This window comes from Apteryx rowi, unplaced genomic scaffold (genome assembly GCF_003343035.1).
Source record: "Apteryx rowi isolate R43461 unplaced genomic scaffold, aptRow1 scaffold_117, whole genome shotgun sequence".
Taxonomy (NCBI): domain Eukaryota; kingdom Metazoa; phylum Chordata; class Aves; order Apterygiformes; family Apterygidae; genus Apteryx; species Apteryx rowi.
In genome coordinates this window covers 2,109,184-2,136,562 of record NW_020447386.1, presented here as the reverse complement: position 1 = coordinate 2,136,562, position 27,379 = coordinate 2,109,184, and the positions used below count along the sequence as shown (strand labels likewise).

The 27,379-nt window shown below is 35.1% G+C and overlaps 1 protein-coding gene across 5 annotated transcripts in view; it reads right to left on the bottom strand.

Moving 5' to 3' along the window:
* The window catches only part of CEP170 (centrosomal protein 170), a 112,539-nt gene that overhangs the window by 65,133 nt on the left and 20,027 nt on the right, over positions 1-27,379 (bottom strand). For all 5 annotated transcript variants that reach the window (XM_026081859.1, XM_026081879.1, XM_026081890.1 and 2 more), the window contains exons 2-7: positions 20,827-20,971; positions 14,940-15,029; positions 7,302-7,380; positions 5,616-5,674; positions 5,344-5,506; positions 2,595-2,729 (exon numbers count right to left, since the gene is read on the bottom strand). In XM_026081859.1, coding sequence (XP_025937644.1) covers positions 2,595-2,729; positions 5,344-5,506; positions 5,616-5,674; positions 7,302-7,380; positions 14,940-15,029; positions 20,827-20,931 — 631 coding nt within the window. In that variant the 5' untranslated portion in view covers positions 20,932-20,971. The remainder of the gene's footprint in view (positions 1-2,594; positions 2,730-5,343; positions 5,507-5,615; positions 5,675-7,301; positions 7,381-14,939; positions 15,030-20,826; positions 20,972-27,379) is intronic.

Genomic DNA, 27,379 nt, shown 5'->3' with positions numbered 1-27,379 from the left:
AGTCAGATTAGTAGAAACACATGACTAACGTCTATTTAGAGATCAAGGAATTGAAACAAATAAATCACTTTTCTATGCATGAGATTTTTAAATCCAATACTCCAAAATTATTTTTCAGAACGTGTCTTTTTTTTTTAAGAGCAATACCTTTGTCTAACATTTCACATAAGCCTTTGTTCACAATGTGCTTATTCAAACTGAACTCTGTTCTTGTAGATTTATTAGTCCTTCAGTTTAGGAAAACAGAAGCTATTCCTGCATTTTATTTAGATTAATTCTACTTGTAGGAGATACATTCATGATTAAATAACAGTGACATAAACAAAAGAGATTCCTAACATATGTTGCACAGTTTAAAAAAAAAAAAAAGAAAGAAAGAAAATGGTGTATTTGCTAGGTAGGCTCCAGGCCCTAATGTCATATATACATGGAAAACAAACAAACAAAACCAACTAAATTCCATAGAAAATATTAGTGCCTTCACCATTTATCATTCACCTTATGACGAACCTCACTAAGATGAGGCATGTCAAACATATCCCTGTTATTGAAGTTCTGTCTTATTTCCATGTACTACTAAAACAGATTGCACTTCATTGATTACTTAGTTTAAGAGGAGATTGGCATCTTGTTTTTCTCTGAACTCACAAAACAAGGCAGAAGGACTGATAACTTTCTGAAAATTCTCTTGGTGAAATAAATGCACTAGCACGTAAACTGTATGATGTAATATTGCTTCTGAAAAAGCAATTTAAAATTATGATTAAAAAACAAGAATAGGCATGTTAGTAAACAGAAACTGAAAAAGAACCTTGTGTCATACTTTGTTAATGCCATTACATCAAAATCACAGACATCAGGATATTACTTTTTAATAATCCTGTATTTAATGAGTGCAAAAATGTTCATGCTTTAAAATTAAACCAGTGTATATAGACACAAGCAAATATAAAAACCTTTATCGCAGAATTGTTTTTGTTATACTGGTTTGCATCTAAGCAATAGACATTAGCATCTAAGCAATAAAAACACAGATACCAGAGGCTTTACCATCCCTGTCTTGAAATATACAGCAAGATATAAAGCCACAGGTTTCATAGTCAATACTTAGTGCTTCCTCTAATCCAGAAAGTAAGGAGATACATTTGGCTAACAAGTCTGTCAGTGGCATTACTTGAAGGCAAGGACTTACTGCTTTTTCTTTGTAACTGACAACATAGGCACTTTTCCTTCGTGTTGAGAAAAACAGAAGTGAAACAATATATGGCAGTCATTGCCTCTTACTATTATGGTCATTAAGGACAAAATCGGTCTTCCTTAAAAATGCTACAATTCAAAGAACAGATTTCTAGAGAAGATTTGAGTTGCACAACTGTAGAGCCAGAGGTGCCTAATGTAGAATATTAAACATATATTTACAGAGCCTTCATAAGAGCACACAATAACGTACTCTGCTCACAGCGCGTGTATTATTTTTTAGCAGAAAATCAAGAAAGTGTCCTATAATTTTACTGCTTTGTGATATAGCTGTTTTGTATGTGACAAAGTTGTTTTAGCTCCATAAAAACTGTCACCACTTTGGACGTCTTCACCTGGTTTCTCTCTACTAGCCCAAATCTTAAGAGACTTCCTTTACTGGGTAAGTTATGAGGACTTTAGACTAACATCAAAAAGTCATTAAAGGCTAGGACAAAATGTTAACTTAACTCCAAGGATGTTGACTTCATCGCACTGCAGAGTTATTTTAATTTATTTTCATGTTTTGAGAATTTACTCCAATTCCTCCAAAACAGGAGTCATGACAACCAAGTCAACTACTATTACAAGAAGAGAGAACCTCCACCTCAATTTAAGCATTTTAAAGAATTCCAAACTTAAAACTGTTGGGCCTCAAATTCATATTTAAACAGCTAAACAAAGATGGGTTGAATTTTATCCTAACTTCAGTAAGTTTTGAAGCTATTCTCTGTATTGGAAAAATAGTCATTTTATTTATAGGCCAGATGATAGATTTAGGACCCTAACTATAGACATTCAGATTTAAATTTTGGCTACACATATTGCAAATGAACAAGCTAACCAAAAAACCTGTATGGTGTGGAAATAAACATTAGCAGTTTAACATCTCACAACGCAAATGTTTATTGCATGAAATATGAAATACTAATGCAGCAATAACTAATTACAAGAGAGAATGTTAGCACAGATATCTCATATAGCTGAGAGTCAAATAAAAAAATAAAATACTATCATTTATTTTTTTTTATTTGTTTATTTATTTAAATGTCCCACTGCAATCTCTAACTTTGAATATACGAAATGCCAGATATGAATTAAACTGATATATGAGAGACACTGGTTCTGGTAACTTTACTCTCTATATTAATTCATAATTAATTATATTATATACTAAAAACTGATATAACATGTCTGAAATTGGTCTCTGGAAGTGTATACAATTTCTCATAAGATAGTTTTTTTAAACAAATTCAATTTTAATATGCTTTTATTTAAGCAAGCTGTCTATTGAACTTCCAAAATAGGTATTTTAGTAAAGAGCAATAAACTCACAAAAATGAGATGACAAGACTTACCAGAAGCCCCCGTTTCATGCATTTTTTCTTCACATTTGCTATCTGGCTTACAACCACTTTTTTCATCAGCTTCATCATCTCCCCACCAGGCTGGCTGTCCATACAAAGGCGTACCACGCGGCATGGCAGAAAGATCTATAAAAAACAGCCCAAAGCAGACAAAGTTGCTTTTTTGTTCAGTTGCGATACTTAGATTCAAATGACAATAATAGAGAGTGGTTTGCTCAGATCTTTTCTCCTGAAAGCTGAAGTAGATTGCTTGTATGCATTTGCTCAAATACAAAACCAAGTTAGAGGCTGGATAAGTGATCTGTGTTCTAAATATAAAAGCTTACTAATGACCTGATCAAAACTTCTGGCATAAACATTTATGCAAAGGCAGCTGACATTTCTTATTGTTACCCTGAAATATCTGTAAACATTTTTGTCTGATTTCAGCCTGAAGTCATCAGAATAGCAGCACATTCCTAAAAGCTGTCTGCTGCTATTTCTGTGAAAAGATTCTCACTTTTACCCACATTGACCTTTCACTGAAATCTGAACTCACCACAAGAAAAACTGATCAAATTTTGCAGTGTTGCCAAGATTCCAAATAGCTGACAGCTACTTTGAAGTCCCGGAAGTTACCTACTGTAAAACGTTAGTTAGCACAACCACCCTTTTTAACAGGCAATAGGTGAATTATAGCACAATGAAAAAAATGCGTATTTGTTACATACAAAGCCTATATATGATTAAACACATTTAAATGTGAAGGTTAAATGGGGGGAGGGAAGAGCTTTCTACCTAGATGATAAATTGACTGGATTAGTTCTGACCTGCTCTCCTAAGAGAATACTTTCATCCTACTGAGATTTAGCTATTTTAACATCACACAGACGTTCTGAAGAGACTCTACACAGTTGTTAACTATAAAGTGATAATGTGCTCTGTTCAAATCCAGGTAGCAGCTCATCTGCCTATTATTAATGTCAACATTTTTATTCACAATGCTTTATTCCTCGCAATTCAAAAGATTACATATAATTTGATAGCCACTTCAAAAGTTTCAGTATGATTTGAAGATATCAATTACCTTTATTTATTTTTTTTTAAACAGTGTTCTACTTTAGTCAATACTAAATTGTTTTTAAAAACTGATGGCTGATGCTTGTGCACTGACTTAGCAATAGCTGTCGCGGTCCGCGGGAGTAGCAGGAAAGAATCATACGCAGTCACAGAATGCAGATTCAATTCCAACTTTATTCGGCAATTTACCCATATTATAGGTGCAGGCACGCGGCGCCTTGGTCTCTTTGATTGGTGGTTCATACAGATTATGTCACGGGGAGCCAATCAYKGCACCGATCACGCACGCAGCGGTCATGCCTTGTACCTTGCTACTTATTTAGCAAAACTGTCTTGCCCATAACCTTGGTTCCCACTGGCTTCTGCTAGTTTATCTGTACTTTCTCAGGATGTATCATTTCCAGCTGCACCAGTGTCCTTGGGTACGTTTGTCTGAGGTTCCTGTTGCTTGCTGCTTGCAACTTTCCACCAGTTTAACCCTGTCATGACCCTCCACAAATAGTAAACAACTGTATATAGCAACAGTGATAATCAATCCCCAAAAAGCTTCCGAGTTGCAAATAAAACCCCCTATCATTAACTTTGATATTTTTTGGAGGAGTAAAGACAAAAGACAAGAAAGAGAGGGAAAAAAATGTGCTACATTATGAAAATTTAAGAGGAGCTGAATGCTGAAGAGGCATATCGAGTAGAAATACTGAAGTACTGGATAAGCTTTATATACCCTTAATAGGATGCTAGATTAGCCAAAAAAACAAATAGGTTAATTACTTATAACACGCTGTCCTATATGTTCCTAAAGGGGGGGAGGGAGAAATCTTTGAAGCAAGCATTCCAGAAGAATGGATTAAATCCAAGCAATCATATACCCTTAGAGACTACAGAGTCGGACTCAGGCAGCTTCATATAAGAAAGAAACGATACTTGATTCCTGTCTCATTCTTGTGGTTATTTCCTGTAGCAGATAATGCAACAAGCTTTTATGATCAGATAATTCAGAAATGAAAAATAAATTTCAGCAAGCCTCACACTGGAATTAAGACACCCGTGGCAAAGTCAACATAATGTATCACATAAATACAGAAGATGATTTAGAAACAAGACTGAAGCAATATATATATTTATTTATATATGTATAAATATACATAAAAAATATAAAATAGGCATGGAGGTATCTGGGATACATCACTTGTTCTATACGTCTAACTTTTTCCTAACATATTAGAACACCTAGGTTTTACTGTTATGCATCCAACAATGAATGCTAATAGCTACACAACAAACAAAAAAACTCCTCAGAAACAAAATCATAAGAATGAGAAGAGCATTTAAGAGTGCTGGTGGAAAAATTTGAAAATTGTTTACAAACAAGTAGTTTCAGTTGAACTTCAATTAACATCACTGTACTGCCATAAGGCTGAAATTTGCAATTTTAGGAAGAGAATAGAAATAAAAAACTCTGAGAGGCTGCTAAAAGATCCTTTTACAAGTTTTCTTATATCTGGATGCTAACCAAACTTAGAAATTCAATTCAGAAAATTATTTATTAATTACACTTAAACATTTTAAAAATCTCATTTACGTGAAGTTTTTGCATCTATATAATTTCACAAACACCCTAGGAAAGCAAATGAATATCCTTTACAAGTTTGTGTGCTTCTGCAGCAAATATGCACCTTACCCATTGATTTCTCTTCAGATTTTAGCGCTTCTGTAGTTTTCTGGTGCACTTCAGGTGTGGAGTCGGTTACCCTGGACTCAGAATTTTTGGAGCTGGCTGGCTTCGAGCCTTCTGCCTCTGAGGATTTTTGGGATAACTGGAGTTGGCTTGTAAATTTTTCATGCTACATGAATAAAGAAAAAAACCTCGAAGAATGAAAAAACCCTGAGGAAACATGAACAATAACTATACAGATGAGGAGAGAAGAGCATCGTGGAACTGCATGTTGTTACCTTAAGTGCTTCTTCAGGGACCCTCATTTCTCCTCTGACGACAGTAAAAAGATTAGTATGTAGGAAATGCTAAGGAAAATACTTGAAAGATTTCTCAATTTACAAGAAAATTGAAACAGAAATGGAACAGTTTGCAGTGAATTCTGCCACTGGAACAATGACACTTGTTTTACAAATATATCACTGTTACAACTAGCATGTACCATGACATTTATTTGTCAAAGCAAATGCATGATACAGTTATTTATTATTTGTAAAAAGAACACCGAGTAGCTACCTTAATGTTGTTATAATACAGGTTCTCTTGCATTTGTTAGTTTTCTTATTAATTACTTGTAATCTTCACTACATGTAGCAAACTAAAAAGTTGGTTTCAAACAATCATATTTAGTATGAGAATTTGCATATTTGCCTCAAAGGAAAGTAATGATTCCTTGCAACACAGAAGTTATAATAAGTTAGGTATGGTACAGCAAGAGATAAATGAAGGTTTGAAACAGCAACTGGAAGTCGAGGGTTTTTTTGTGGTGAAAAACAGTGAAATATATTAAAGTGACTACTAAGCAAAGTATACAACAGGTATGCAGAAATCTCATTAATTCTTTTTCATTTAATAYACTTAAACAACAGAAACATACCTCATCTTATGAGCTTAATATTCTGTGTATCACAGAATCACAGAATAGTAGAAGATGGAAAGGACCTCTGGAGATCATCTAGACCAATCCTCCCGCTCAGAGCAGGGTCAGCTTGAGTAGGTTGCTCGTTCAGTCGAGTTTTAAATACCTCTGAGGACGGAGACTCCACAACCTTTCTGTGCAATCCATTCCAGTGATCAACCACTCTCATCGTAAAAAAACCCTTTTTCTTACATTTAAATGGAATTTCTTTTTTTCAATTTGTGTCCATCACCTCTTGTCCTTTCACTGGATTCCACAAAGAAGAGTCTAGACTGGCAATATTCATTTGAGCTTCAGGCATAGCTGACTTATCTCCTCACAATTCAGTATTCAAGAATACACACAGCCTACGATATTCATACTATTCCTCTACCAAACACAAGAATAGAAAACACAGCTGTGTTCATCACTATCTGCCAGTCTCCTCCTTGGGAATTTTTTTGGGGCAATTCCAGGTACATATTTTAAATAATCAGCGTTACTTTTAAAAAACATTTAGCATTTCTTTTAGAATGAACACTTAGAGATTATGAAATATTGTTCCAATTGTAACATTTTCTGGAGTTCTACTGGTCTTGTCCTAATCTCCTTCAACATGCCAGTCAGAAGACTCATTATTGCCTATTGTATGCTAGTGAAGAGTAGTTGCATAGCATTTCATATAAGTGCACAGAATATGAAGGTGTGTAAAGAATAGAGAGCTAATACCTTACTCCAAATATTGTACTTGCAATATCCAAAGCATTTAGAACTCTTCTTGTACTGTCCTCTTTTCCTGATCATTCCTTTTCTTGGAAGCTTCTTTTGCCCATTTCTTTTAGTCCCTGGCTACAGTATTCTAAAAACTGCAATTTTCTCTAGCATAGGTATTTTTGTGGTAAAGTGAAAAATAAATATTTCAGAATTCCTTCTCATAAATAGTATGAAAACTTTCTACTTAATGTAACTATACTTTTAACAAGAAAAGCATGTACAAGGACATTATGCATTTTTATGACAAGGATATCATATCCAAATCTCAATTTATCTTCTAACTTCAGAGTGATGTATGTTTGTTCTGGAATCCTCACATCATTCACAAATGTCTACAAAAATAAATGAGGATAGAAAGAGAGACCGTTAAACTCCAAAATAATAAAGTGACAATCACTAAACTAATTTTATAAGAAAGTTTTCAGCACTGCATATTTGCCACTGGTGGTTCACTGGGGAATTCAACTATAATCTCAAAATATTACCTGTTTCACAAAATATTTCAAAAGGAAGATAAAATACCAGTCTGTTAGACGAGTTGCTGGGATCACACCGGCCTTGAAAAGCTTCTTACCAATCTAAACTTGTCAAGCGTAAAGCATATTTACTGGAATTGTTGCTTACTGTTACCTCAAATTAGTCCCTCCCCCCATTATTTTTCTTGTAGTTTGCTTTTTCAATCCCAATTGGTATCATGATTGATTTATCGTCACACTTGCACAGTATTTAACATTGGACATCTGAGTAGCGAGGCAGTTCAATATTAGTAAACATTCTCCAAAGACATAAAGCAAAGTAAATACAGACCATGTCATTGCATGCAAAAAACTGCAAATAGCACTGATTAAGAGTTCAGTGTGGTGTGACTCTGGAAAGGTGGGCAAGAACTGTTCTTGGAGAAGTCATTAAATACATTAAAAATGTGTATGTATTTTGCTGTTACTGTTACGGTCTGAGAACACAAGCATAACATCTGTAAGCAGAAATAATATATTTTATTAAACCAGGTAGCAGCAGAGCAGAGCAAATTCCATAGTCCTGACAATACCTCTTGAAAATTCAGTTACTATACAGATAAGCAATCCTCTCTCTATATCATATTGGAAATATAGTTGAAAATAATCAGTCAAGCTCTCAGCAATCTGAAGAAGATTTATAAACCTAAGAGTTTGCTCTATTTCACCAGCCATATCAGTTGGTTATTAAAGGCAATACGGATTACCAACCACTCAGATAGGATTAATTTGGACCTTCAAATCTAACAGATAAAACTGACAGGGAACTTACAAAAAGATGCTAATAGAAACTTTGAGAGTACACTTGAGATACAGACAATGACTAATCACAGAAGGAGGAGGAATAGCACATATTCAAATCAAAATGGATCTCTGAAAGATAATTTGGAAGACTTAGAAAACAATTATAACTGTGGGGAAAAAAATAAATGAAGATAATGAATTTAAAATGGGCTTGAAGTTAGATTATTGAAGCACTAAGGAAAATTGTAGAAAATTATCCATGTAAAATGCTAAAACTGACATAAGCCTCTGCAACAACTGGGGGAAAAAAAGTATATTCCTGCATTGGAACTGATCTGCATCTTTAAAGTCCGATTTATAGTTTTAGGAAGGAAGGCTCTTAGTGCCCAGTAAACCATTCAGTTTACTAACATCAGCTTCATAAATTGAAGGCTCATCTGGTGACTTCAGACATCAGAAATCAAAGATGATTATAGCGTGGTAAGGTAGGAATTGCAGTAGCTGTCAGAAGCTGCAAGTGCTCCTTTCACAGCTTGCCCTTTGCCATTGGAAGGGCAGCTGAAACCTTCAAGGAGAGACTTCTCCCAGAACCTGCCACCTCCCGATAACAGCCGTCAAATCAACCCTTACACTCATTCCAAGTCATATCACTGCTCTTAGGACTCTCCAGATTAGGTTAAATCTCTAAGTTAGAAATGAATCGTTTCTTAAACTGACTTTGTTACCTTCAGAAAAAATGATATATTGTTTAAATTGGCCTCACCTGAATTCACTCATAGGGAATTCATTCATAGGGAAATTTAAAAGGTCATCACATGGTAAGTTTTCTCTAGCAGAAAAAGAGATTAAGCTCTCAATATAAAACTCGAGATCAGGCTACAAAGAAAAATAAACAGTAAATGTAACTCTGCGTAACATTTGATCTTCCTTCAGAGCTGTGGATCCTTGAGAATCTCTGCACAGTATGAGCTGACAGAAGAACTCAGCACATCAGCATCTTGCCTCAAATTGTTCCTTACTGGCTGAATTCAGATCTGCCTTGAAGAGCTAAAATTTACACTCTAAGCTCCTCTCTCCTACATTTGCTCCTGGATTTCTTGAAACCTTCCCTCTCTGCTTACCACTAAGGAATGCAATATTTGGACTTATATGAATGTAGCATCTTCCTTTTTAAGAAATATGAATAATCAATTATATGTGATCAGTCTCTTGTTGTTCAGTGTTACTTTCTCCATTCCCTTTTAAAGTCTAAAATGAAGTCTGAGTTTAGGGCAAATTCAATGCAAATAAAATATTTATGGCTTAGCTGGTATGAGATTGTTACATTATTTTATGAATTATTTATCAGAGGTAGTATTCCCTGTACATTAAAAAAAATTTACAGCTGCTTGCTCATTTTTACTTTTTCCAAAGACTACACATTAATGCTACAGATAGGAACTAAATATTTAGAGCACCTTTCTGAAAGACATCTGCTACGGTTTGTGTCAGTTTTAGGGACTCAAAGTATCACAATCCTACAGGATTATACTACTTCAAACTTCAGAATTGTACAACAGCGTGTAAATTTTTCTAAGGCACAGCACAGCTGAAATGTGCTACTTTTGAAACGCTTTGAAGTTAAGAGCACACCAAAAAAAAAAAAAACTTTAATAATTAAACAAGCCAAGAATCTGAATCTTTGAATGCTTGTTTTGTTCATCTAAATCTAATACTGGATGAAGTCTGGAAAGACAGAAATGTGATCCTTCCCCAAAATAGTAAAGGAATCTTCTGTTTTAAGTTTTCCCCCTAAATAAAGTGTTTCTTTATCTCATTATTTATAAAATTGCTTATCTGCATCAGAGAAAATACCTTCCACAAGAAATAAGAATTACAGAAATAGCTATTTACTGGCATGGCACTTTCAGTGGTACTTTAGACACATTTATGCAACTTTAAGTTTGTGAGAACCCAGAGCAAAATTCATGCAAAGCATATCCTCCAGAGATTCACTGAGACAGCCACAGAATACATACATATATATATTTTTATTCCAGGTCACTGAGTTCTGAAATTCATGTGCACGCAGTATACTCAAGCCAGAAAACTCTGGAAGTGGTGCATGCAGTGCTACAAACATCCTTGTGACTGAATTGACAGCATAAAACAACCAAGCCTCAGTTGCTTTGCCACTGCAGTTTTAAAATCCCAACATAGGCATTGGAACATATTACAATGCCTCTTGAAAATTCAGTTACTAGGAAAATGAACAATCCTTTTTCTCTTTAAATCACTGTATACACATTTATACATATTCAGGTGATTCCCAAGCTCTGCTCTTCAAATAGCAAGAGTTGCCTCTCTCTAGATTTTTTTAAGCCTTCACAAAGTTGGCTGAGGATTTTGCTATCCCATCCTAAAACAAATATGTGAAAGGACAATGTCAAGAAATTAACTATTCTGTAAATATCCCTGAAAAGAATACAGGGCCACTGATGCTTACGCCTGAGTTTTGGTGACACTTTTGTTAGTATGTTTTTGAAGTGACAGAGCAAAATATGGGAAAATACAGTCTGAATTTTGTTGAAGTTGATTAAATGGATTATATCTTAGCAACTATAAGATTTTTTCTTCAGAAAAGATGAATTCCTTAATCTTTTTAGTATAAATTAAAAGATAAGTAGGAATGACCACAACAAGTAATTACCTTCTAGAAATAGAACTTATACATTATGTGAATCCGATGAAAACCTACTTTTGGTTTATTTTCAAATCTAGATGTACAAAGTCCAGATTGAAAACTGCTGTCACTTTTTCACTTAATTGACTGTGAATCAACCATACAGATACAAGAACATTCAGGCAAGAAGGCATCAACCACAATCACTGCTCACCTGGTAAAATTATTTGGGGCTCATGGAACTCAAAAGAAAGCTATGTAGTGGTAGTGACCATCTCCCCTTAAACCCCAAAGCATGTTCAGTGGCTAAAGGTGCCTTATCCCAGGAATGGGGTTATCCTGCATACCGAGAAAAGTATACATCTGTTCTCAAAGGAAATGGCACTAACCATGAAGACCCAAAACAAATGTTTGCTCTTGACAAAGCAAGCAAATTGAGAATGGGTAGAAGCTGATGTAGAAATCCTCATGCCTACACTCAAGGCAGAGCTTGTCTATGATATTACTGATGTCCATATTCCCTCTTTATGGTTCACTCAATTTAAATGTTGTTCAAGCATCTTTCAAAGAAGGGAGAAATTCTGAGGGTTGTTTTTGTTTTGTTACTTTTTTTTTTTTTTTAAACCAAAGAGCATAAAAGGCTGTCTTTAGTGAAATTCTGGACTTATATACCCTGGTCTTGTAGAATTATGAATACTTCTACCACACCACTATGAAACACAAATCTGCGTTCACCACATTAAGAATTAAAATGTCTTTACAAGAAACTATAAGCTGGCCCTCAATTCCCACAGACAAATACATTCTACATTCTGCTTTGACCTTTTGTGTTTTTCAGCCTCCAACAATGAACTTGGAAAAAAAGCTTAAAAAAAAAAAAAAAAAGCTTAAAAAAATGACTTGAATCCTTGACAGAAAAATTGGTATAGCTATCTATCTTCTTTGAGACCATATATAAGGTTATTTACCAAGGGAGGTTGGCTGGATTAAAAACAAGCAAACAAACAAGCCCCCCTCCCCCCTCCCCAAAAAAACATGACAAAGTTGCTTGCAACATGTCCAGAAACCCAGAAGTGATTTTCTGTTCCACTTCTGTAAAGATGCTGAGGAATAAAGCCATCTTCCTCCTACGTTTGTGGTAGTCACTGTACTCCTCCGAGACTGACAGGATGATTTGTGCGCAGCAGTCATCTGCAGAAAAACATGCTAGGACCTGCTCCTCCTGTAAATTCTCATTAGAAGAGATAGTTTGCCAATAGGTTAAGTGATGCTGTTGCAATGCTAACAAAATCTGTTGCAATGCTAACAAAAAATACCTGTCAAGATTAGGAGCAACAAAGCACTGTAGAACTGGTGACCAAGGAGAGAAATGAACTCTCAATGTTGATTTTAAAATTCTTCAAAAATTAAAGAATGTGCCAGGAGGAAAAGATAAGGGAAGACAGGTAGATAAAGGAATGAGCAAACTAGAACACATATATATTCTGGAAAGATTAAAAAGGGGGGGGGGGGGAACTTGAATGTCTTCAAAAGCAGAATGTCACTTTACCACAGATCTTTCAGAAAAAGCAATTGGTTAGTAAACACAGAAAAGGGGGAGTCCGACAGATTTTGGAACATCTTATTTGGGTTGCAAAATAACCTCATATAGTGAAAAAAAAAGTTGTGGGTCCAAGAAACCATTTGTAGAATTCATCTATCATTTTTTTTGGGAAGACCGCAACTAATTCTCCCACAAACAACTAGGGCTTTAGAGCCACAGCAGAAAGCAAGTTTTCTCATTAACTTATCTATTTGTTTTGGTTTACACAGATACTACCAGATTCTGTAGCTCTCTCCTTGATGCCAACACCAGATACCACTTTCCAAAAGTAGCTTCCAGTCTTTGCACACAGAAGCTGGCTAAATTATGCTATGAGGTAGTCAAGGAAAGCTAACCATTCAAAAAGTTAAATTTAAAATAAAAAAAATAAAGAATACTGGTCTAAAAACCTCAGAGCGGGTTTCTGGGGTTTTGTTTGCTTGTTTGCTTCCCCCCTGTTTCTCCTCCTCCCTGCCCACCACCATTTCATGTTTCTGTCATTTTGAATGAATCTTTTTCCTGCTTTGAAAAAAGCTAGTTCTTTAAAGCATTGTATTTCCATACGACAATATACATGATACATGTGGTTAACACTGAAACTTATAACTGGATTGAAAAAAATCACCACCTAGTTACCAGTTCATTGCAGAGTACAAGGATATTGCATATACTGTTCTCCTGCACAAGCTGACTGAAGCATGGTGTTACAAAATTATGTTTCCCCTTTAGACCTGAAACCAGATGGGCTGAGGTATGTAAGAAAAGCATGGAAGGAAGCAGATAGGAACGGAAGCACTGAAAAGACGAAGAGCAAGGGCTGCACCCCTAAGACTTAATATTCCCTATCCCAAAACTGTGGGAAGAAACGGTTCCTTTGATGTCTCTGGGTAAACAGCTACAGAGCAACTGACACATCAAACATGGGGAGGAATCCAATCAAGTGAAGCAAATAACTGAAAGCTCCTTAACAGAGAGAAATACAGGAGTCAAATGAAGTCCTCGTAATATATATTTTTATTAAATTCAAACTTTGTAGCAAGGCAATGAATATAAGAAGGAATGCCTATTGAGGCAGGAGTAACATAGAATCTGAGAATAAAATAAAGTGGCTCAGCAAGAAATTACTCTGGGCTGAATTTATTTTTGATCATTGCCTTGACACAGTGCATTGACCTACAAAACATGAGGTATATTAAATATTTAAGCACCAAAGTTCTCATATTTGCACAACTATTCAAAGGATATAACCCTTCTGGTTTCAGATGCACTTGGGACTCTGACTCTTTTGGAAGGCTGAGTTGCATACATCTTAAGGTTTAGATCTTAAAACACTGAAAAACTAATAAAGACAGACTAACTGCCTTTTTTTTTTTTTTTTTAAATGCACCTCAAGTTCAAACACCAAAACTGAAGTCAATGCTAGCAGACTTGAGATTCTTATTTTATATTTTTTAAACATTTGGCACTACTGATTTATATTAATATTTAGAAAGTCACATGTAGTGAATAAGTGTTAGATGAACTGAATTTTATCCTGTACACATTTATAACATAGCCAAATATTTAAAATTTATATAAAACACAGATCATAACTACTATCTATAAACAGCTCATAAAGCAGCATCTAAAGGGCTACAAAAATATGGCAAAGTTGCTAAGTTTTTAATAGTCTACTATATTTACAACATTTATAAAAGGTGAGGCTTACCCAGAATGTTGCATATGCAATCCCTAGAAAAGCCTTAAAACGTAAAATATCATATGAAACTCCACTTTGCTCATGAGACTTTCACATTTTTCTATAGTAGATTGTTTGTAGTAACCCAACATTTATACTTTATTCATAGACATTTTGACAAAAAAAGATACTGAAAAAGTAAAAGCAAAATAAGTTACATAAGTTGACACACAACATGGTTACTGCATGCTTAAATTGGTTTTCACACAGAAAGTACCATTTAACATTCTTGCTGTATGAAACAAAGAGAAAAATGAATAGCATATGAAATGTAAATTCATTTCCTGCTCAGGATATGCTCCTCCCACTACCAAATTTTAGACATTGAAATACCATCTGTTAGCATATAATCAATTACTCAAGTCAAGATTTTCTGTTTCTACATTTCTGAAACACAGAAGAATAACTTTTTATTCTTCTGAGATCTTTCTGTTGCCAAGGCCCTCTTATTAATGGAACCTTTTATTCCAGCCCTTTAACTAATGCTCAGTGGAAAAACTTCAAGAAACCAAGTTTTCCCTTTAAGTGTTCTCCCCATTTTAACACCTGGGTTGAAAAGATATTCATGAACACTAATTAAATCACTCTGCTCTTGCTCAAAAAAAGGAAGAAAGACTATAGGGAGCTACCTTGTACTGTTGTTAACTTACCCCATTTAAGCTGCCCAAATCCTTCACCAAGTGTTCATCCATAGAGGCATCATAGTTAAGTACAGCATGTTGCTTGTCCACACTTCGTGACTAAAATATTTAAAAGATTAAAATCAATGCAAAATAAGGTATTTCAAAAGCAGATCAAGATATCATCATTGATGCTATTTCTTACAGTAACATGATTATATGCTTTTCTCATAACAAGTTTCTCAAACTATAGCCAAAAAATTAGTCCATATATGAAAAAAATAGATCTCTAACCATATCCTATTCTGGCCCTGGATGCCCATAGCAGAATCCTCAGATTCATTAAGTATTTTCTTAACTTATAATTAGATTTGGGGAAGCATTAAGTCCAGTGATATTTTATCCAAAGATTATTATTATTTTTTTTTTTTTTGCAGCTGGCTATAATACCACTGACATTTTATTCAACATCCTCAATTTCACCTTTATTTCTAGCTCTCCTTAACTACATGCATCTTTCAAAACATGAATAGTATTCCATTGTACTGCTGTTGTCTCTGAAATATTTGGTTTCCTGTCATGCATCAGTAAAACTTCCAGGTTGGTTAGCGGGATTCTTAGAATATATACAAGGAAATCAATTGTTTCTCTTTATCTCAACTTCCTAAACAAATTAGCTATAACATCATCACTAAATGTCTGACTGTTCCCTGAATTACTATTCCCATCAGTTCTGACTTTTTCTTTTATCAGTCCTTCCTTAAGCCCTTCAGCAATTTTTTTATTCTTTACTCCATGACCAAATGCCAGCCCGCAGATCAGGAGCAGTTCCTGTTACTATTTCCTCTGAGAACACAGGAGAGCAATTAGGGCACCACTGCCCTAACAGCCAAATGCCTCTTTTTGTGATTGCCCATAGCTAAATGCTTGCAGCATGAGGCGCAGACTTGGAGACAGGAAGAGGCGGATTGGAAGCATGCTTCCTTCGTGCATGCACATCGTCAGCGCTTGGACAGCTAGAAAAGTTCCCAGCTAGATGTGGCTCACAGCTCCTCTTTCCCAGCTGCACACGCTTGCTCTCGCAACTGCTTCAGTGGTAACTCTGCTACTGCAGTGTCCTGACACGACTGTACAGCACCAAATTTCTTCTTTGGTTTTGGCTTTGCTTCTGCCATCCTTGCCATGCAACTTGTTGTTCGTGACTTGGGATGGTCCTGAAGCAGGTCCCAGGCCTGTACAGCACTGAGGGGGTGGATTTCTGCCTGAGACTCTGTGCTTCTCCTTTCCACACCAGCACCTGCTGACTGTCAGTTTGAAGGGCCCCAGGTTATAAGTGCACTAGCCAGTTCAAGGCATCAGACCACGCAACTCCAACTCTCAAGGAGGCCAATATACCATTTTTCCTGTTCCTCTTCTGCTCCCCCCCCCCACTTAGTTCTGAAAAGCTCTTTGCCATGTATTTTCAGAGTGATAGAGTGCACAGAACCTGCTTTTCAGTATTAGCAAAAATTTCATGTTTGCATCCTTCTGTTTGTGGGTTATCCTGTCTTCTCAGGATCCCACATTTATCAGCTCATTCCTTCTTGATCTCTTGAGACTTGCTCATACTATTTTCCTTCCGTTTAATTTACTTCCTTATTCTTCCTTGCCATGCCATCTTCTGATTGCTTCTCTTTTTCTCAAAGAAGTAAAATCAGTCCTCTTCTGCTTACACTTACTATGTTATTTCTATACTTCTCATTTTAGCCAATTTGCTGTACAGTCTTGAAATGCATAGGGGGAGGGGGAGGATATGGGGGAGGGCAGGGAAAAATCAAGGAAAAGACAGACAAATGAACAACACGCTTTATGTCACTAAAAGCTATACTAGTATACTACATTATTAAAGCTTCTTAACTGTGGATGTCGATATATCAGCAAAGCTCATTTGGTTCTGATTTAGCAAACTTTCCTCAAGTGAAAACAAGCTATCTTAGTAAAATCAAAGTTGCTGATTTGGGTGTTCTTCTGAGCCTCCAATGTCAAAGAGAGATTACACTTTTTCACACTCGAGTAATGCAACTGTGCAAGCACAAGAGTTAGCCTACCTTTACTTAGGTTATGAGAAGAATTTCTGAACATTTTTCAAGTATGTTACATTATTCAAATATGTATTAGTTTAGTAGTCAATTATTTTATGTTCACATGCCATTTCCTATTAAAAATAAATTAAAATGGAAATGACATGAAAAAAAAAATCCTTAAAGCCTCAGAGTATTTTATCACATCTTCTGAAATGTGAAAAATGATTACTCAAGGCTGTGGATTTTAGTATGTCATCTGAAATTCTGCAGCACATTATGGGTCTCCTGTCTGAAGATGTATCAGGCCTAGACTACTCACATACAATTGGGCAAATTTTTTATTCATTGCATATGGTCTTTACAAGTCTAAATATTGTGCACATCTTTGAAATGGCATTTCTCCTTCAGATTTGTTATTGCAGCCTTCAATTCAAATGTGAGTACTACCAAAATTACTCTTTATAAGATGCATAATTGACTACATGAATAATTAAAATCACAGAATAGCTGTGCTAAGACCTGTACAACTATCAAGAGGAAAATTCAATCCTCAGTTAAAATAAATTTGTAGCTGGCATTACATCAGACTAAGACTCTCAATCCAATCACAGACTACTACTAAAAAATGCTCAAAATAAAGAAAATATGAGTATTTTTTTTCTCCCAAAATTTGGATATTATTAATACGTGGAATATTTCACCTCGGAGGTGGTTCCACCACCAAGATTCAAAAAATTTTCTAAATGGAACAGTGGAAGAAGGCAAAAGAATAGTATTTATCCACAAGCAAAGTTATGAATTGGAGCAGCTAGCTAAACATGAAGAGCGCATGCTATGTTTGAGGATATTTATAAAATAACCCAGTTAAAAGCAAATCTGTATCCCTGGACTTGAACAAAAACTCTATTAAAATAATAATGGTTAGGTGCACAATTGAAGTATAATCCTATGAAACACAGAGAGTTGAAATGCTTTTTATATGAGGCTTTTATAAAATCCATAATGTCTTGACAGAAAGCATAAAAGTTTTCCACTTTCTTTATCATGTGCTGTCCACATGCTTTGCACTAAGAGAACAACTGAATTGTCAAGAGTGGAATGGAAGGTCCTACACAAAGAACTATACATACAGAACAAGAACGCATTATCAGCTTTTACTTCGGTGGGTTCCTCCCCCTTCAGCTGTACGTGCTGTTATAACCATGCTGGAATGCAGGCCTAACACAGGCAAAATAGAAGATGCTTGAAAAATCACGACGACCTTTGATTCTTTTTACTAACTCAAAAGCCAATTTACAACAAATTACACTTATAAACAACTGGAATGTATTCAAAATACTAATTAAAGAGGCAGCTACTTTTGGAGGTGATGATGACTGAAGTATTGTAACACTAAGCAGTAAATGCTCAAGTATTAAGCTTCACTAAAGACTGATCAACCACAGACCCCGACCATTAAAACCTAACTAATTCACTAATGAGACAACTGCAAAACACAAAAAAATCATATATGCATATATAGCGTAAGGAAAAAACCTAACGCAAATTCATCAGCTATGGCAAAATCTAAGGTAAATGACATTCAGCAAGAACTTGATCCAGTCGCAAACATATAAAACTAAAAACAAAACAAAAAAAAAAACCTAAAAAAAAAAAAAAAAGCTTCATCTGACTTTTAAAAACTTCCATTATGACCGTTTCAAATCTTCCACTTAGGTAAGACAAGGTAGACAACCATGTTGGACAAAACCCAGGTCATTAAATCAAGGTATTTAACCGTTCAGGAGGCCACATACATATTGGACAGAAAATTCTTAATATTTTCTCCTCAGCTAAGTAAGACTTTACTGCAGTGTATATCAGGTACAAAGTACTGTCTACAAATGATTTCGTTGAAAGGAAACTTGAGTGGATGCAAGGCTGGCCTGCCACCAGCATGACTTGTAGGCAGCCAATCTGAGTGACAGTTAAATGGCTAAAAAGTATGACAGAAGTATTGTGTTGCAGGAATACTTGTAAACAGTAGATAAACAAAGAAAATCAATTAATAAATATGCTATAGAGGCTGAGAAATCAGTGTCTTTAAGAAATAAGTTCCACTTCTACCTTCTAGAAAAGAAATCTATAGCTCTAATTTCATACAGAACAGGATTCTTAAATTTAGAGCAATAAAAAGTAGCTTTTGCAATTAACTTAAAATTATTATAATTTTTATTTTGTACAAAAATCATCAGGTGAAAATATACATGCATGGATTTTAATACAAAGTTTGAAGATAACCAGCCACATTCTAGCAAGTTGCAACTCTATTATTCTCCCTGGCATGAAAAACTACAGAGATTAAACAAGGAATGATATACTTATTGTTGTGGAGGGGAGGTGGGAACCAATTTTCCCTGCATACCTAATTAGCAAAAATTATGTGAGGAGTATGAGTACCTTAAATGATTAAAATACCTACAGTTTTCCAACTTTTGAACAAAGTGTGTGCACATGAGTTGTAAAGGATCAACCCTTCCACCCCCCCACCCCAAAAGGGAAGTTCACTATCAGTCTAGCATCCTAAGCCAGCAGATCACAGAATAAGATGCATGCCAGTGATGTCACACGGGAGAGAGCAGGAGGAAAAAACTTCCTCTTTCATGGACAACACCACATTATATCAAGCCAGTGGTAAAATAAAACTACACTCAGATTACACTCCTCTGGGTAGGAATCAGGTTTGTTTTGCTTTGTTTCTACTTCCCTCATAAATCACCAAGACCTCATACTGCCTGTTATAAAAAGGGAATTAAGAGTATTTACACCCACTTTCTAACAGGACAAAGCATTTCCATCACAAGTAAACCTTTTGGACGCCTTCTGAGGTTGAGAGCCAATTGCAGTTTAGTGGAGATTACATTACGAGTTATATACATCCAAATAGGTTTCTAGGCATTTTATTTGCAAGGAAGATTCTAATGGGGCCATTAATGGCTGACTATAACTCTTGGGAACAAAGAATCCAGAAGAATATTTTATTGAGTGGTAGAAAGAGTCTACAACATTTGTTTTGAATTTCAAACCTGTTAAGAGTTCTACAGTAAGCAAAGGCAAGAATTTAAGAAGAAACTCCCAAAATATTACCATTAACCATTCAAAAATAAATATATTAGACAGAAGAAACACAGAGGGCTAAGATTTGATAAGGCCAAGTGCATACCCACTTAAGCTTTGCTAAAACTGAATGAAGCTAATATGGCTACATAACAGTATAATTACACACTTGGGGAAGTTTCACACAGCGATCTTGAAAGTTGAGTAAGCTACCAAATATCAAACTATTTCAAGTAGGACTTGCTTTATTTTTACAATTCCCTTACACCATTACTGAGATTGAGTCATTCAACTTCCTTAGTAAAGAAGAGTATTTCTGCATCTCTAATCTCATTTGTCTTTGTGCAAGGAGATCAGGACTGGGGATACAGAGTTATGTCAAATCACGTGATTAAATTAAATTACAAATTACAGAAAAAGAAAGCTCTTTTCAAAAGCATCTAGTACATTTATCATTATCACATATTATGCAACACACAGTCTACTTTGCTGACCATACCGCAAAAATTATTTCATATTCTATTCTTGCATTATTTTTAGCGTGTATTTTATATGAAGGAAATGTGATCTTTTACATTTTGACAGTAATTGTATGGTTAATGGCAGTATATTCAAACTAACTTTTTCCTACAAACACAAAAGATTAATCAAAACTATTGGCCCATAGCATCTGGTAAATTTAATTTTCAAAAGAAATATAAAACTGGTGCATTAAATCCAAAATATGAACAGTTGCCATGGAAGACTGATGCAATTACCTGTAACATCAGCTCACAGTCATCTCTTCCAACAAAAATCATCTCTCGTGGCAGCCTATGGCGGGTGCCTCCACTGCTCACTAAAAACCAGGATGTTAAGCTCATTTCTGCTTAGCTGATAAATCCTTGGCAAAGCTACGTCATCCTGCAGCGAGAAAGAGAGAAAGAGGGACAGAGAAATTCATTTTAGTTATTTTTAGCTACAGCTCCTACTCAGCAAAAGCTGTGAGCAGAATATATAACGCTTTTGAAAATAAGGCGTTCTCAATAGCACGTCTATTTCCCAGCCTGCCGAATTCAGCAATCGCAGGAAGTGACAGACTACAGATTTACATAAAGTCTGAGGCTCTGCTTCACGCAAGCAGGCACATTTAATTGGAGGTAAGCTTCTTCAAAATCAGCCAGACGCTAGTTAATGCCAAAGTCATACATCAAACTGTCAGAAAGCTTTTAACACGTAACTGCTTATTACCGAGATAATTGCTACATTAATGCTGCACTATCACAATCAATAAACAACCTGGCAAACATCACTCTGTTCACAGAAAACAGCAAGTAGCTTGCTTGTGTCTCGATACATTTTTCTGCAAAAAAGAACCATTTCAAATGTATTTGTTTTTAACTTCATGTCCTCTGTACAGCTCCAGGTTAAAGCCCAAATTAAGTTTTGCTTCTTATTTAGATTTTTTCAATAAAGCGCATCTTGGAAATGTAACAGCATACAATTAGAACAGTAAACAAAGCAGAGCAAAATGAGCAATTCTGAAGTTACTTCTGACTAACAACTCAAAGTAGTGTTCCTATAATACTTTAGCTTAATTCACCAACAGACAACATATTACATACTAAAACAGAAAGAAAAATGTTCAAAAATGCTATTTTAAATGCCATAAAATACCAACAAAATTTTAGAACTGGACAAGTTCACTTGTTTGTATAATATGGCCTATTTGACACTGGACAAAAATGTAATCAAAAGCACTCTCTAGAGTAATTCAATGGCTGATCCTTGGAGATACCTTTATAAAAGGATTTCAAATCTCTCATTAAGAAAAAGCAAGTCAAAACAGTCATTTCATTCATTCTCTAGAAATTACCACTCTGTACTCATTAAGGGACAAGCTAAAGAAAATAAAGAGCAACCACTCTGCATTCCTTCTCAATATCAAATAATTGGCATTTCTGTTCTATTTTACTTGTATGCCATTTAGTGCAATTAGGAAAGGGTAGCAAACATACTGTAAGCAGACATAAGCCGGCAGCAAATCTGGGCAAAGGCTGTGCAATAGCAAGAATGCAGTGAAGTTTTCAAAAAACAACAACACGTATGCACTGAATAAGAATACAAAGCACCAACACTGACCTTTTAGGCAAACTATAATCAAGAAGAGATACTGCAAACTATGAAGACATATAAAGAGGAATAAACCAAGTCAAAACTGCATCTGACGATGACACACCAGAGCACAATAAGTCAAAAACATACCATTACAGGGGCTAAAGTGAGTTGCATTAAAAATTAATTTCTTGACTGGACTTACAGCTTTGCTGGTTCAAATTGAACAAATTATAAACAGGATAGAATGTGCTAAAGATCTACTTAATAAAAAGGTAAATATGTATTTGTAATAGGGTGTTCTCATATACAGCAATATCTATAATAGGATTATCTTTCCACAGCTGCATCACAACAGATATTCTTAAAATGAAATCTATTTCCAGTGAAACGTTCTCCAGTTCAGTGCAAGAAATGATACAGCTAAAATGCCTTACTTCATAGAAAGTATGAACATGACTTCAAGGTAACAAATTACATCTACAATAATAACTTGCAGAAATCAAATTTAAATGTATCTAATTATCAAAGAAGTGTTTAATTAAAACAGTTTATTCAGCAGCTTTGAAGGAAATTAACCTTCCCATTTTTAATTTAACCTAATTTAAAGCCTGAAAATAAACTAGGTCAATCAAATCACAACTTTCCATTCCTTTTTAAGAAAGGAAAAGTAAATCAAAAATTGCCAGCCTGAATTCCCACTTTTAACAAGTAAATTAAATGGCACTTTTGACAACACACTGTTTAATATCAAAGCTCCCCATTCAGTTTATATTTTACTGCCTTTGAAAACACCCATCTGCTTATCATAATAACATTTACATTGTTTGGTCTTCCTACTCTAATTGGAAACTCATATGAAAACTCAAACAGGATATAAGTTACTTGGAAAAAGTTCTTATTCAAAGACAATGTTTTAGTTTGCATAGCTAGATAATGTCTACAATGGAGAAAAACTATTTTGATTTTTATAACAAACAAGTAGGTCAAGAATTATTGAGCTAGGAAAAATAAAATAACCCAAACTTCCCACAAATGATAAAACTTGACAACAAAAGGACTAAATTAAGCTATCCAAAAATTATTTTTAAAATGTATTATGCAGAGCAATCATTGCCACACAGTTTGGCAGCGTATTTGTAGTTAAAAGCCCATCACCATTCCTATCAAACTTAATTTGTTGTTCTTTTCAAACAGTGCTGTCTCAGCTGTGACAAATCATCAACCCAGATACATATTTTATTTAAAAATATTCTTTAGAATAAACCAATGTCTTTGATCAGCAATGCCACGCTGAAATTCTGCATAGCAAAACTGGCAGAAAATATAACAAACAGCAGCAACAGTTACTTACTATCAGAGCAAAAACATGCATTTAAAAGTTTGATATTATACTGCACACTTTTCATTAATTATATAGATAGTATATGGACAGTTATATTATGTCCTGAAAACTTCAGGGAAGCAATCAACATTTTTAATATGTTGCTGTATTAAGTACTCTGGCTATAGTCGAGAGTTCCTGAAAAATGAAAGGATGAACGATTGCTCACTGTCTAGGGCATATCAAATTAAATTACTATAAGGCAGATGCAAAATTAGCAGAAGTGGCTCTTTACACAGAGTAAATTCAGGCTGTGACAATTCTTGCAATGAAACGTTATGGATACTGAAAGTTTACACTGAGTTGAAAAAACCAATAAGCATTCACAGAAGAAAAAAAAATCATTAGGCCTATTAAATGCACCGATGCTGCTTCTGGTGCAGGACTTGCAGGAGCTGCGCAATTTGAGAGTCTCCGAGAGCATCCTGGTGAGATGTCACTTTGTGTCATCCTCCTTACTAAACTGTTTTCCCCATGCATCCTCTGTTCATGGAGGACAGGACACTGGCCTAGACAGACCTTTGTGCTCGAATCCTATTACAATACAACCTGCACTTTTTATATGAAGTCTTTACCACAAATATTACATTTTTCTCCCTAGCAGAATAAATTTTAAGCAGTATATTGAAACATTTTATTTTATTAGTCTTCATAATAATCTGGTATTTTACTGTCATCTTTAAACAAACTAGTAAATATTTCATCATTAAGACATGATCTTTGGAGGAAATACTTCATTCTAGATGCCATGCAAGTCAGTATTTCACACTTTCATTGCAACTGTGAAAAGTCTCCTTGTCTGCAAAGAAAGAACATTTTATGGTGCAGGACTAGGAATTTCAAAAGGCAATAATCAGCATGTAAGAATGAACATACTGGTAACAGTCATTTTAAACAGATGATGTAGCAGCTGGGTAATTGGCTACATCATCCCTGTAAATGTAATTCAGTCCTAAGAACTGTGTTATGTAGCCAAAAGATGGGTGTAACCTATTTCAAATATGTCTAGTGAAACATGGCCAAGATTATAATTCTGATACAGTAATATGTTATTGTAAGCAAAAATCCTTAGTAAGTAATAATCTCACATTTGAGCAATCTGCAGTCTACATTTTTGTATTTGCCTGTACCTGAAAAGTCAACTGTTTTCTCCAACTAGACTAATAGTCAGTACTGAGATGCCAATCCTCCTGAAACAAAAAAAATGTTTAAAGTTTAAACTAAGCCCAATATATGCCCAAAATCCAGACTTTTAAGCCCCTCATCCTCCATATTAACCCTGAACATAGTATAGTCTTTATTGTACAATAGGATAATTAGGTACTAATTCATATTTTACTTAAAAATATTTTAAAGTATTAAAAAAAAAACCTCTGCACCAAGCTGAGACAGTACTGACAAAGCTGGAAGCTCTATGTAGCCCATTATTTGCCCTTGTTAAGATCCTGTTTCAAGCTGCTAATAATTTTGCTAAAGTTAAGTTTTCCTTATCATACAGTTGTCCAATGCTAATATATTGGGGGAAGCTTCAGAAGAAATGCGCATTTTTGAAATGAGATTGAGGAAAATAGAATATTTTACTTGCATTAAAAAAATTTGTAAATAGTGCCCCATATATGAAAATTGGTACTTGAAATTTGATTAGTATCAAGACTGTATCTCTTAGTATAGCTCTCGTGCAGATCCACCCAAATACAGGCAAGCAATAAGCTTTTGAAAAACGTCCAAGTGTATATATGTTCAGCAAATAGACAGATAAATTCTCCCAACGCGTGTGTATATACAGAGCAAGCTCCACAACTCAAACTTTTGCTTCAACTACTGCTTTTCAATGGTATAGTGCCAGTTAGAACCAAAAATAGGTAGTCTTTACCCAGTACTCTCAATTCATCCACTGTTGATGGCAGAGAAAGAATGTGAGGGAACAAGATCCCAAAGGAGAGAATGCCATACTGGGGCAAGACCCTTGAGCAGGAGCTCAGCAGACTCTGTGTTGAGGAATCAAGGAAGGAAAACATCAGGTTTAAGTCATAACAAGGGAAAAATCAGAACTAAGACAGCACTAATAGAGTCAGTAATGTTTAGAAAAATCCTTCTGAAGCTGAAGCTCATTCCCAAGTCACAAAAAAAAGCTGTCAGCAAACAATGCCCACTGGAAAAATGCCTACCTTGACTACTTTATTGACTATTCAACGTAATGAAGATTACTATTGCTAGCAGTTCTCTTTTTGACTGAAATGGAGAAATCTGTGGTATATATAAAATAAAAAAGCAAAGTGAAGGTAATTCCAGTCATAATGATTTTTCTATATAAAGTAATCTTCAAAAATTATTGATTTAAAGCTAGAAAGTTATAAGTAGGAAGTTAAATCTGCTCTGTCAAACACTCAAAAGTAAGGCAGTATTACAAGCAGTATTCCATGTGCAATCATAATTAAGTTATTTATACACATGTATTAGTAAATAACCTTTAACTATATCACCATATAATATTTTAACCAGGACCTCTACCTTATTCAGAACACAAGGTTAGAAAGAAAGCTTAATAGTTAGTTAACCAGTATGTTTTTTTCCCCTCCTCCTCATCCATTCATTGATTTGTGCCTTATTTATTGCACATCACTAGAATCCTTCTGTGAATTATTAAATTTCCTACTGAATTTATCTGCCATGCTCACCACCACAGTGTATGAGAAATTCATTAACATTTATGGCACAAACTCCACAAAAATCTATTTATTATAATAAGTACAGTTTATTACTATTTTATTATAGTAAAAAGGGTTTATTATAAATGGGGAAGTGTAGTGAGCAATTTTTCATACTAAATACTAATGCTCTTAATCTTGACTACATAAATTCTAAAACCAACAGTGTTTCGTCTTGAAATACTTAGTTTTATGTAACATTAGAGGTGATCAAATGGTCTCATTTATTTCTTTTAGAAGTCTGAACGCCTAATTCTTTTTGCAGCCACAATGCAATGTCTAGCCACGTGCAGCACAGCTAGAAACTAAAGATCACCTCTGGAAAGTCCAGGTAGGTGACTTGTCTGCCATCACAGTGACTCTAATGTCAAGAAAAGAATTCATACTCTGGGGTAGCTTCCAAATGTTTTAGTCATGAAACTCTCTTTGGTGTTTTTATAACCCTCTGCTACCTCCTCTACTCACCTTGCTGCCTTCCCCAATAGGGAAATAGAGGGCTCCTCAGGCAACAGCCTCCTTGATGCAACAGTTCTCACCGATTCCTAGAGCTAATTCCACGCACAAGTTTGCCAGTAAAGTAGGTATCTTGCACAGGGAAAACAAAGACAAGACGTGTGGCTGAAGAACCTTTCATAAAGCAAGGAACTGGAACTGAGGATGCACATGTGGTTTTTCATGCCATAGCTTCTGGTGTTGAGTATGCAATGTTCCACCTCAATACTTGTAAATAAATAAATACTCATATAAATTAAAGTGTTTTAAACTAATGACAGATGAAAATATTTCTTGAAAAAACTTACTGGCCTTCTGAATTCATAGATAGTGGACTTCAAAAGGGAAAGAAAGAAAACTTTCAGCCTGGCCCTCACTTGCCAAGCAACATGGTATATATCTATAAAATGCAGTGTAGCACAATGAAAAGACACACCGAAGTAATGGTTGCACATGTGTGTCAGGTGAAAACACTAATCTGAGCCTCAAAGTGAAACCTAAAATGCCCTAACAAGCATCCATAATGGTTAATAAAAAATACACCCATAAAAGGCAGTAAAAACCAGTGGAAGTAACAAGGTAAGCTATGCAGAGGACAAGGTAAGATACGCTTAAAAACACTGGAACTCTTCT